Consider the following 13,240-nt stretch of genomic DNA (forward strand, 5'->3'; position numbering starts at 1 on the left):
GGGAAAAAGTTTTGCAGGGGCTCTACCCACGCCTGTTGTTCTGAGTTGTCAGCCCTGCTTTAGTGGAACTTGTATCCCATGAATTTGAAATGAGCACTTTTACTCTTTAAAGACCACATTGTTTTTATTAAAAGCTAATTATGTCATATAAAGCGATGCAGAATGGCATAAACCTCTGGAAATTAAAAGGTCTTAGGAAGAACTTTTCCCTTGTTTGAGACTCTACCCACGCCTGTTGTTCTGAGTTGTCAGCCCTGCTTTAGTGGAACTTGTATCCCATGAATTTGAAATGAGCACTTTTACTCTTTAAAGACCACATTGTTTTTATTAAAAGCTAATTATGTCATATAAAGCGATGCAGAATGGCATAAACCTCTGGAAATTAAAAGGTCTTAGGAAGAACTTTTCCCTTGTTTGAGATCTCACAGCCCTTTTTCATTGAAAATGCTTGCTTTTCAGTACATGGCATGGTCTGGAAGGAATAGCACTGGGTCAGGGTTTAGGTACTTCCAGCCGATAACTGTGGTACTTCCTGCCACGAACCTGCTGTGGAGCTTTGGGCAGGTCGCTTCGCCAAGTCCACACTTACTTTTCTTTCATATTTGCACTTACAGATTTCACAGTTAAACATATATTAATTCAGGTAATTTATTATGTATTAACGCTTAAAGCTTCTTTAACATAAATACATGTTACCCTTCGACCTTGCTCCAGTTTTCACACGGTTCTGTTTATCCAAAGGTCCATTGTACGTTATAGTAGAATACGCTTCCAAAGGAAACCTGCGCGAGTACCTGCGAGCACGCCGCCCCCCGGGGATGGAGTATTCATTTGATATTAACAGGGTGCCTGAAGAGCAGATGACATTCAAGGACCTGGTGTCATGCACATACCAGTTGGCAAGAGGCATGGAGTACCTGGCTTCTCAAAAAGTAGGTAGAACTCAGCAAATAGTGCACAAAGAGCATGGTGCGTATGTGTTCGGCACCTGGTTCGTTTTTTTCTCATTGCGTTTATGCTCAAGAATTTGCTGGGAGATGAACCTTTCTCAGACAAGTTGCGTGATCCAAACTCTAAGATCAGTGGGAAAATTCTTACCCTTGAAGTTGTTAATCTCTGTTTAACGATATTGCTAAAACGAGGCCCAGAATGGGTCATTTAAAGTAAATACTGCGTACATATCTGCACTTTGAATTCATAAGCACAGGTGGTCACTTGATTATACGCGTCACATTACTCCACCCAAGAGACAGCAGGCACCATTTGCCTCCTGTTTCCAGTCAAACTGACCAAATCAACTCGCGCAGCGATGTAGAATAGATGAATTCAGTTAGCGAAAGGATTTACAGAATGGAAGGAGGCAGAGTTGAGAAGACCACAAGTTGCCAGGACAGCAAAAGTTGCCAGTTAAGCAAAAAAGGCAAAAATAAGTGGAGTGTGTTAGTCACTCTAAATTATGCTCTTTACTTAAAACTGGTGTTCCAGGACAGAAATGTGAAGCAAAAAAGGCAAAAATAAGTGGAGTGTGTTAGTCACTCTAAATTATGCTCTTTACTTAAAACTGGTGTTTGTCAGGAAGGCAAGCTTGTTAAAAGAATTTATTTATCCTGTCATGTCCCTGGACACTTATTTCTTCAAACATTTTTTTAAAAGCAGTAATTTGATTAAATTATAGTTATGAAACCTTAAATAGCCCCGGATAACTCTGTAAACATACTGTGGCTTGGTGGAGAGGCAGTCATGAATACCCTGGGTGGTGTTGGGATCCAGTGTCTAAACCAGAGCACCAGATACTGATGATAAGCACTTCCTGCAAGGTGTGGAGTGGCTAGCGGGGTTCATACCGATTTCCAGCCGTCACCCCTCCCAAGTATTGCCGCTGATTTTAACCAAAGACCAGAGCTGAGTGTAAACCTCCAGTCCCGTTGTGTGGAGTCGTGATTTATTTATTGCCTTTCTGCACTTGTAGAGGTGAGGGGGAGGGGAAACTGAAGTCTAATTTTGCTTTTATTCTTTTGTTTTGAAACTAATTTTTAGCCTGGTAGAGTAGACAGGGTGACACGCATGACACCGAGACAAAATCTTCTAATGGAGTAAGCCTGAGTATTGTATAGGGTGAAGCACCTTAGGATATCTCTTTCTAAGATTAATGAAACGTTTGCCTGGCAAGGAGCCATGTCCCAAGAAAATAGAACTGTTGTGAAAGGAAAAAGTAAGTCTTTTGATTGGCGAATCTTGAGAACAAGCGTCTGCTTGAGAAGCTCTGAAGTGCTGTGGGAGGACGCTGCCAAGGGGGTGTGCGCTCGCACAGATGCACACGGCAGAACCGTTTCATCCTCGGCCCAGTTCCTTTGCAAAACCACTCGATCAGCGCTGTGCCCAACGTGACGGGACGTGAGGCGTTGCACAAGGCAGGGGGAGGAGGGAAAACAAAGGCAGGACGTAGTAAAACCGCGCGATCCGGTTCTTCAGATATCCCACCATTTCTGTTTGTGTTTCACTAGTTCTTCTTCCCTTAGGGATCCATTTGTTGAGCTGGAATAATAAGAGACCTGGTCTTCTCACAGTATTTCAATCGTGCAGGAACTGTGAGAAGGCCGGTGTTCTTGTTATTTCAACACAGTAAATGGCTCACTGAGACCTCAAAAAAGAAAAATAATAATAATAATTTAAAAAAATAAAGATTTCAGGCACCTACTTTTTGCCTTACAAGAAGTTTTTGCCTTGCAAGCAATCGTACATTGGAAATGGGATGTTGTTTCTAAGTTGGGTGGATGCTTTCCAACATTCTGTTGATGTGCCCCCTCCATCGTTCCAGTACTGCGCAAGAAGACGGGAGCTGTAACATACAGATACAGGGGTTGGCGCAGGTCATTGCAGAGAGACAGCAAACCACTAGGGCCAGAGGGACGGCTGTGAAACCTGTCAGACACAGAAGTCAGTAATGGCACCGTTTTGATAGGAAGAGTCTCAGTAGCAGAACTGTGGGGTATGGGAAAGCAGACGTGTACTGACAGAAGATTCCAGGGTTTGAATCATTTGATGTATTCACACAGAGGTGTTCCCTGGCATTTGAGATGCTCTGTGGTACCCCCAGCCTGCTGCTCTGGAAAGGCAAGGGTCTGCTGTATATCCTGTGTCGTCGCAGCTAATCTCAAGACACTATGGATATCGCATGGCATCTCGGATGACAGGATGTGCTTCTATATGGGCAACCAAACTGAGTTCCTGGTGTCCCAGAGGATGTTCTTGTAGGGCTTTAGAACAGGGACAGTGAGGTAGGAAGGCTGATCTACATTGTCTCTGCTACCGTAGCATTGCTGGCGTTGAATTAGAAGGCTGGTTTGATGTTGAAAGCAGGTCCTGTTGTCTGGTCCTGAGCACATGAAGGCGTTGCTGGAGCAGGCTTTTCCTGGCAGTTCCCCATGGCTACCCCAGTGAGGAGCAGAAGCTTTGTATGCTCGCTTCACCCGTGCAGGAGAAGAGATCTCAGAAAATTGCTGGGGCAAGTTATAATGCAAGAAAGAAATTGGCTGTTGTGCAGTTTTTTTGTAGTGGTTCAGTCCGGCATGTCTGTGCACATGCTGAAATAAAGAGGACAACATAAAGAGTAATCCAAAATTAAGGAGGGAAAAAAAGTGATATTTAACTTGGAGTCGAATATCCTGGGGAGACTCCAAATGCAATGTTACTTACCATGCCCCTGCTGCCACCTTTTATTAACCCCACCGACCTCTCAAGCTTAAGCACAGGAATAATATCCAGAGCAGTGACAGCGTCCTTTCAGTGTCAAGAATCAGTTGCAAGCGTTCGGGATAATGCTGGCACAAAGGAAAAAACTCTGAGATAACATGTTTAGTTTCAGTGTCAAAGCTGTTACAAAAGCAAACAGCCGAGCCCAGGGTGTTTTGGGTTTTTTTTTTCCTGTTCTTTTCATAATTAAATTGTTAGAGTCTCATGGTAAATGCACACACCCTCGACATCTACTTTAAAATTATATACTGTGGCTATATCTCATGTTAAGATCTTTTATATTAAAAACAGTTGCCCTGATCCAGACTGTCAGGTTTTAGCTCTGGTGAGATAATTTAAGAGGAGCAACGTAATGAAACGCCCATTAACAGTGTTTGCAATGAAGGTGCTGCAATACCTGGACCTGGGCACGTGTAACCGAGTGAGTCACAAACAGAGTGGCAGAGTTTGGGTCACCACTCGAGATTTCAGCCTTAAGAAAGTGTAAGTCTGAATAAACCAGGCTTTTCTGGGAGGGTTTTTAGGGCCACTGTTCAGCCTGGAAACGCCAGCTGAGGGGATGGGTTGCAATTATGAGGACAATCATGTTTCACAGGCTTGTAGTAAACATGTGGCTTTCCCACCTTGTGATTTAGGTTAAAATCTGTAAAGGAGACAATTATGGTGTAGAAGGAACTTCACTTTAACAAGTTTATTTCAGTGGGTCTGTCTTTTTTTTTTATTTCCAGTGTATCCATCGAGACTTGGCTGCAAGAAATGTTTTGGTAACTGAAAATAACGTCATGAAAATAGCAGACTTTGGTTTAGCCAGAGACATCAACAATATAGATTATTATAAAAAGACTACTAATGTAAGTGGATGGTTTTCTTATCTCTGGAAACAAGTGTTTCCTTCAGTGATTCACTTCAAAACTATGGTTACAAACTTGATGGGTTTCTTGTCCAGCAGCCTCACTTTTCATCACAGGCAGAAAGCAGGGATCAAGGACATACGCATTTCTGTCCCCTCTTATCGTGACAATTAGCTAGAAAGATAACCACAGAGGCTGTATATTGTATGATTTATTAGAAGTGCTAAAATACAAGAATGTTTCTTTTGTGTCCCTGACTCCAATCACTTGAAATAAGTGGAAATAATCATGTTGATTCCAGTTCCTTTGCTGTCAAACCTAGGATGTTGAAAACCACTGTATAAACAGGGCTAGCAATAACCAGAATAAAAATCGTCTTTATGTGGTACTACCACATACAGCTTTATGCCTTTTGCATGTGCTTACGCACAAGTTATGGTGGTGCTATCAGAGCAGGGCTGGAGGTTGAGAAGATGGATTTTTTACTCCCCACTCTGTCACTGTTTTGCGGTTTAACCTATACCAAATCAAGAAGATCAACTCAAGACTGGTTATTGATACCTTGTTTGAAAGCTTACACCTCCTTCTGAGGGGATCTGTTAAGATCCTGATGATCTACACTTGGGTTTTGATGGGAACGTTGCAGAACTCATTTAGTTCTACAGGCTTTAGGATTTTACGAATGTTAGTTGTTATTAACTAATGTTAATTGGCTTATCTGTGAAAATAAAGCACTAAGCGATTAATGGCATTCTAATGGTAATATCTGCCTACTTCCAAAAGGGTACGTTGGTTCTTGGGGTGAATTGAACCTTCGTTACATCAAAATCAGTGCTATTGCTGGGCTCTGAGCAGAGCAGACTGTGGGCAAAGCAAGAGGCAGTTGTGACTATTCGAGCTTTGGGCCACTGCAAAAGGTGGAACAGGAAAACAAAGTTCTTGGGTTTAGTCGTCAGCTTATTTTTGCAGGCAGGCCTCTTTTTCAGAGGATTATTGCTGGTTATTTTTGTCTTCAAAGAACCGTAGTGGAATCATCTTTTTAATTTTGATCTGCTTATCCAATTGTTCTCCTGCAAGCAGTCTGGGAACTTTTTGGTCACCCTCGATGCTTTAAATTTATCTTCAGTGTTTATATCCATTTTTCTTAGCGGTCTCCCTGCTTTAGCCCATTTTACTATATTTCCCTGAAAATGTTAAAGGTAAGTTATGTGCTGGTTTGCTTTAGCAGGCTGTTCTCTGAGAATTGATTAATCTTTTTAAAATTCGGTGTTGTAATCCTGTAAATTGCTCCCATTTTAATTTTTTCTTTCCTTCCCTTCCAAACTTACAGGGACGGCTTCCAGTAAAATGGATGGCTCCAGAAGCTCTGTTTGACAGAGTTTACACACATCAAAGTGATGTGTAAGTGACTTTATTTGAATGGGGTTTTGGGGGGAAGGAGGGTTGTTTTGGTTTGTATTTGTTAGTTTGGGATACTTTAAATGTATTTTCCTGTTGTCCTTTACCTTTAAGCGTTTTCATTCTGTTTCACATATTAATAGATGGAACAGGACTTGCCCTTAGAAAGTGAGGATTTTATGGTAGACTGCTAACCAGTGCTCTGTTACTAATCTGCCCAGCTTCAAAGCACATGAAAGGTGGAAAATGCTAACCTCCTTCTGTCAGTGCGGAAGTTTCCCCCCTTGAACTTATTTACGGATGTGCAGCTACAAAGGGTCTATCTAATTTGCTTGGCTTTTGACATACTCTGGACTTCCTTCAGGTTTAAAAAAAGAAAGAGAGAGGGGGGAAAAAAAGAAAGAAACAAAAGTTCCTTCAAACTTCATATAAAAAAAATTGTGCTAAGATTAGGTATAATAAAACACAAGCTGGATATACTGGAATAGTTTTCTCTGGTTTTCAGAAGCGTTGCTTCCCAGCAGTCCTTCGCATGCAGTGGGAAATCATTGGACTCTGACACTTTGAGTCTTTGAATGTCTGCACTCAGTCGCTGGCTGATGCAACTGCTCAGGATTTATTCTGCTTTCTATTACGGCTTCCTAGGCCCGTCTACAGGACTCGTGTGCCTTGTGCTTGAAGCAGACGTGTAGGTTTTTAATGCTGTGCAGATGAAGATCTGATGCTTTTTATTTCTCCAAGAGAAGCTGTTAACTGCAAAGGGCTAGATGCTTCCCAGCACAGGTGTAAAAGGTCATGCATGTCAGCGCAGGGTTAAAAAAGGGGGAGGGTGGAGAAAATAAGAGGCATCTCTTTTTTTTTTTTTAACCTCGGTGCACCTCCCAGCTCTTCTCTCCTTAAGAAAGGCATTTACTGAGTCTTTTCCTGCAATCTTTATATTATTTACAAAGGAAACTGTATACACAGGTTAAGGGTGGATCAAACTTGTTTTAAAATAACATCTTGGCAAAATATTTAAGTGAACGTGAAGTAAACTACCTCACTGGTTCAGGACTGAAAGCCAGCCCGAGCTCCTCGGCAGCCAGGGAGCACGAGGGTTTCGGTGCTGGAGCTTGGAGACTCTTGGCCCCTTGGTGGCTTTGAAGATGGCTAAAGATAATATTATTGTAAGTTTGTGCAAACAGTTTGTGAAGATACGCTGCTGCGGAGAAGCTCGGGAGCCAGCGCAAGCTGTGTGCTGCTGCTCACCTGGCAAAGCCGCCTGCCAAAGAGCCCCGGGTTGCCGGCAAGGCATGATGAGGCAGGCTCGGGAGGAGGTGGCAAGCAGGCAGCAAATGATCCTCCTCCTTTTCCTAACAAGAATTAATTAAAAGAAAAATAGAAGAGAAGAGTGATGCAAAATATTTTTGTTTTGAACAGTCTGTTTTTTCCACAACATCCCGCCGCATAATTGCCATCTGTGAGCGTTCTGTAAAAAATTACACGCTGAAGATGCAGTTTGGTGCAGTAGCCCTGGAGACTCGGGTGCTCGGAGCACACCAGAGAAAGGCAGAGAGCGTGTTTGCGGACACGCTCAGCTCAGCCCCTCTTGTGTCTCCTGCCCGTGCGTCGCGTGCACTTCACGGGCTGATGTCGCGCTCAGGGCGGTGGGAGTTGGGCAGCTGCTCATTTCGGCATCTCCTAAGGGATTGGCAATCGTTGTAGATCTCAGCTCATTATCTGCCGCAGACGCATGTCTCTCTTCAGCAGTAGGGCGGATCTACTGATGCAGTTTTCTCTTTGATTTGTAGTTGGTCATTTGGTGTGTTAATGTGGGAGATCTTCACACTGGGAGGATCGCCCTACCCTGGAATCCCAGTGGAGGAACTTTTTAAGCTGCTTAAAGAAGGGCACCGAATGGATAAACCTGCCAACTGCACCAACGAACTGTAAGGACCCTTTATTTGCTGTGCCAGGATTGAAGGGCCCAAACTGTACTGAATTCACATGGTTAATGCTACCCCCGGTGGGATCAAACCCCCCATGGCAGGGGGGTTGGAACTAGATGATCTTTAAGGTCCCTTCCAACCCAAACCATTCTATGATTCTATGATTCTATGAAACCTTTTCAGAATTACTTGACTGTAAAATTGTGGATGTATGTGTGTATTTAGATACGGAAAGAAAAGGTATGAAAAGGTCTTTGGGAAATGTTTGACTTCACATGCCCTGCTGTGAACCCATTGAAAAAAAGCAGAGATCATCTACAAACTCGTCTGTCAGTGTTTTTACACCCGTATTTGTTTTATTTTAATCTCCTGAACACATATACCACTACTGCTGTGTAAGGGACATCAGGCTGGTTTTGTACACAACAAAATGCACCTGGGCACTTCAGCATTCACACAGCATTACTCCTGGTGATGAGGGGAGAGCATTTTCCCTCTCTGGTATTTCAATATAGCACTTACTATTTTTATTCCCCCCCTGCTTTTAATTTATTCCCAAAGACCGTAATCCCTAACATGCAGAAATAGCTAGGCGTGTGTCACTTAATAGCATTATCATTGAAATTCCTGGGACAGAAGGCTACAGAACTGTGTCCACAAAAAGGTGATTTAGGCACTGGGCAAGAGAGATGCAGGAGTGGAAACGCACCTTGGAGGGAGGGGCGTATTGCACGGTTTTGGGAAGGTCAGTGGTCCGTGTGCAGGGCTGTGGGTGATCGCCGCTTTACTTGTGCTGAAGAACACTGACTGTGTCTGAAAAGGTTTACGAGAAGGACGCGTGATTTTAATTAAGCCAAGAAAATGTGTATTTCTTACAGCTATATGATGATGAGAGATTGCTGGCATGCTGTGCCTTCACAGAGACCGACTTTTAAACAGTTGGTAGAGGACTTGGATCGGATTCTCACTCTCACAACTAATGAGGTAGGTAAATTGTTTCCCTCCATAAGCTGCTGATCAGGACGAATGGTTCAGGAGACAGATGGAATTTATTCCGTTATGAAACCCTGCTCGAGTTCTCTCCTTGTTCTGTTTGTCATTGTCCTCTGAGGTTACACGCAGCTAAACTATGCATCCTATGAAACCCTCGGTTTCTTGCCATTATGCCTTGATTTATGTAACTAAACAGAAACACATCTTTAAAGTGGTTTCGTTTATTTCTTGTTGCATCTTTTGATGTTTTTAGCATAGTGGTATCGAGGGACTACACATGGCAGGTTGAGAGGCCATGTTGAAGTATAAACATGAATTTCATGTGAATGAGAGGTGTAGAACGCGTGGTGTTTTTCATTTATCGACTCTGTTTGATTCCCAGCCATGATATCTAGGTCAGAAGAGGAGAAATCGTCAATGGTAGATTTGAGATTACATGTCTGAGAGTGAATTAGGTTCACTGAAATAGCTCTCTGCGGAGGGAACGAGGACCCAGGGGGAACATGCAAACAGCCATCCAATTATCCAAAGGTCCTGCCTAACACTGCTTCAGGTTGGGATGTATGAATGCAAAAAGGTTTTATCTGAAGAGCATTCGTTCAGAGGTCTGAGATATTATTAGTTTTAGCAAGGAGCATGCTGATTAGGGTATTCACACTGGAATTGGTTCTCTTATCACTAAATCACATGCACCTTTGAGGAAGATCTCAAGTGATGGAAATGTTCATTCTTTCGGTAGAAATTTCTTTGGAGAGGAAATGCTTGGTGATCCAGAAATATTTCCACAAATTTCGGAGAAACGGGAGGAGAAAAGAGAACAAAACCCTTACAGAAGAAAGTTGCAACAACTTGTTTTGACCATTTCCAAATAAATTTTTCAGATTTGCTATGATTATAGCACTGGTTTACGAGGGGCAGGAAGGTAAAAAAGAAGACGACTGGGATCACTTTAGATTGGTCCTCCCCATTGCCTTCCAGTTTTTTGGAATTGTCAGAGAAATACAGACTGGATTATTAAGCAGCATTAGGAAAGGCCGTATGCAGTAGCCGTGACAGGAGAACCTGAGTGAAGAGATGCCTTTCTCTTATGATCATCATTTGCCCAGTAGATCCAGTTGAAAAATATTTCGACTCCAGTAGCAGCTGTGAGTTTATCTGGGTTCTGTTTTGAAAGGTTTACTCTAAGCGGCGGCACCTTCAGGGATGGCTCACAGGCGAGGTAGGAATATGCACTCCCTACGGAGTCGGCAACGCAGCTCTGCGTACCGTCACCGTTTTTCCCCTCATCCCGTCCTGATTGCATCTTTTCCTGCCTAATTTATACATGATTTCACAAGACGGGTTGGAGGTGGGCTGGCTGCCACCGCGGAGTGCCGGGTGGCTTGGACTGGATGTGCTTTTGCAAATTCAAGAAGGAGGTTCTGGGCTGCAATTCTGAGCCTGGGAAAGGATATTGCTTTCTTTCTTGTGAGTGTTTAACCATCTTGCCTTCCCAATTCTGTACTGCTCATGGACCTGGAATGATCTCAAAGGTAACCTGAAAAGGCCTTTAGGGTTATGTAAATTACTTTAGACTAGAATCATAGGAAAAACGGCTGGAAAAAGCTCAGGAACACATCCAGTCCATCTGATCGGTCTATGGCAGGATCCACTATACGTTTGTCATTCCTGACAGATGTTTATGTAACTTGTCCTTAAAGTTGCGTTTCCACATCGCCCCTTGACAGTCTATTGCTTTGTTTCGTTAGCCTCACTCCTTGAATGTTTTTTTCCTAACCTCTAATCTTTCAACATAAGATATTGCCTTTGTCCTATTTACCCTGGACATAGAAAGCAAATTATTCCGCTTGTCTCTGCAGCACATTTTATGTTCCTGAAAACTTGGCACGTTCTCACTGAGCGTCTCCTGAGAACTCCAGCGTTGTCCTATTTTCCTCCATAGCTTTGGAGATTTTGCATAACCTGCAGTTTTCCTGAAGTGCAAGTCCTTCATTCGGCAGTGTGACAATATTTCTGCCTATCCTCTCCACAGTGCCACGTTTCCTTTCCCCCAGAATGACACAGTTGACACAGGGTCAGCCTGGTTTACCCAGTAACTCAAGGAATTGTTAGGACAGCCAATAATACCTTCCTTTGCATTTGTGCAAGTCATTATTTCTGCTTAAGTGGTAACGTCTTGTTCTTCTCCATGCAGAATCATCACCTCTTAGTGTTTTTTTGGTGGTGTTTTGGGTTTTTTTTTTTGTTGTTCTTTTTCCCCCAAAAGACCCCATTTCCCAGAGTATCATGTAATGTTTTCCTCAGCCGCATGAGTGGAAGTCACCAAGAGTCAGCGTCATGGCTGTGTTGTTCTGTCAACACCAGGAACCAACCTGATACTGGAAACTTCTTGTGACCCTTCATGCGACTCTGTCCTTTGACTTTGGATAAGGAGGCTGGAACAGGGATAAGGATCCCAATTCCAATGCTGAATTCATAACTGAATTACATCTAGCCATTTGATATGAGGAGCCATGCCTGATATCCCATGGGAAAGTTCTGTTTCTTCAAATACTGGAATACATTCTTCATCTGCCTAAAAAGTGATGGATTATTTCTGGATACATAGGACTAGTTTTTCTTATATATAAATACGTGTCAAGATCATCCTCATGGATCTTTTAAAAGCCTAGGTAGCAAGACAGGCAGTAATCATAGATCCAAACCGCCTCCTCTTGCTGCCTGCTGTATTTGTCAGCATTTTAAAACTTAGGGGGGTGTGTGTCCTCTCTCCCCTTTTAAAGCAGTGACCATTTTTTAACTATGATATGGTAATGATTGAATTTCTGACTTTATTGCTCAGTTTAAGTATTTTACCCCAAACCGAAGCACAGCAGCATAAAATCCTGACGGAGGTGGAAGACTTGTCTCGTCAATGTGATCATAACTTGTGGTTTAGCAAATGAAGAGATTGCATTTAAATGAATGCAGCTGCCTTTAGAAGTTGAAAGAGAAGGAACATTTCAAGGGGAAAAAGAACTTTATTCTCCTGCCAAAACTGTTGTTTCTAGCAAAAGAGCCTTAACCCAAAACTTGGAATCAGCAGATATTATTTCCTTTTTTAATGACTGCTTTGGTCATGGCTACTCTGGGATGGACACACACACACACACACACATATGGTGTAAAAAACCCAAATTCTAGTGAATTTAATTTTGTTTTCCTTTTGGTTCTTTTTTGCATGTATGCCACTGCATGTTTAAACACAAATTTAATATCACAGAATATAAACCAGATATTCAAACTGACCAAAATAATATAAAGTTGGAAGTATCTTTCCCTCTCCAAATCATTACCATGTGCTAAAGAAAAATGGTTCTATTTAGGATGAAATTTCATATTTATCATTGTGAGTGAAAAGTCTTCTTTTGATGTGGTTGGCATGTTTATTTCCACTGACGCGGCTAATGCTGGTGATGTTGGACTTCAGAAAAGTACCGTGTTACTGGTTTGTTTTTTCTTTCTCTACTCAAGCTCCTCGTTTCATGACATACTTAAGCGACAGGCAGTTTTGAATGACAGACACGAGTGTAATTTTCACGAGTGTAATATAAAGAAAACTTTTTTACCCATTATTCAGTCAAGCCAAATCAGAGCAGTGCTAACGTGTGGCAGGATGGTGGTAACGCGTCAGTTTTACTCGTTATCTAAAAATGCAATTTATTTCTTTTGTCATAGGAGTATCTGGACCTCAGCGGGCCTCTCGAACAGTATTCACCTAGTTACCCTGACACGAGGAGTTCGTGTTCTTCAGGTGATGACTCTGTTTTTTCTCCCGATCCAATGCCTTATGAACCTTGTCTTCCCAAGTACCAACACATGAATGGAAGTGTGAAAACATGAAAAGAAATCATACAGAGGAATAAAGAGACAAGAACACCAAGCTACCTACCGTATGCAAAACGAAACCTTTTCTCCAGGACCTTAATGTTTCTGCTTGTACATATGAAATATGGGAGGGGAAAAAAAATAAAGAAAACTTGGAGGAAAGCAGTCAGAACCTACGTAAAGAATCTCATAATTTGCAACTTTTAAATATTCCCAACAAAGAAGAATGTTTAGGAGCTGTGTCTAGATTCCCATCGCTATCAATTTCTGGCTTCCTGTAAGCTGCAACAGACTTTGTTTGTACAATGGACCAGTTGGACTTGAGGCAAACTCTGGGTCTGCCTTTCTTGTTTATTTTGTAATATTTGGAGAAAATATATGTTGGCACACCCTTACAGAGCACAAATGCAGTATATAGGTGCTGGATGTATGTAAATATATTCAAAATAT

At 42.3% G+C, this 13,240-nt stretch overlaps 1 protein-coding gene across 1 annotated transcript in view; it reads left to right on the top strand.

Annotated features, from left to right (window-relative positions):
* Nucleotides 1-12,930, top strand: part of LOC104506810 (fibroblast growth factor receptor 2) — a 14,031-nt gene extending 1,101 nt beyond the window's left edge. Inside the window, exons 3-8 of the mRNA XM_010147889.1 lie at nucleotides 742-932; nucleotides 4,482-4,604; nucleotides 5,935-6,005; nucleotides 7,793-7,930; nucleotides 8,809-8,914; nucleotides 12,641-12,930. Of these exons, the coding sequence (XP_010146191.1) occupies nucleotides 742-932; nucleotides 4,482-4,604; nucleotides 5,935-6,005; nucleotides 7,793-7,930; nucleotides 8,809-8,914; nucleotides 12,641-12,805 (794 nt within the window). The 3' untranslated portion in view covers nucleotides 12,806-12,930. The remainder of the gene's footprint in view (nucleotides 1-741; nucleotides 933-4,481; nucleotides 4,605-5,934; nucleotides 6,006-7,792; nucleotides 7,931-8,808; nucleotides 8,915-12,640) is intronic.
* Nucleotides 12,931-13,240: the final 310 nt, after the last annotated feature.

Source organism: Eurypyga helias, unplaced genomic scaffold (genome assembly GCF_000690775.1).
Source record: "Eurypyga helias isolate BGI_N326 unplaced genomic scaffold, ASM69077v1 scaffold40352, whole genome shotgun sequence".
Taxonomy (NCBI): Eukaryota; Metazoa; Chordata; class Aves; order Eurypygiformes; family Eurypygidae; genus Eurypyga; species Eurypyga helias.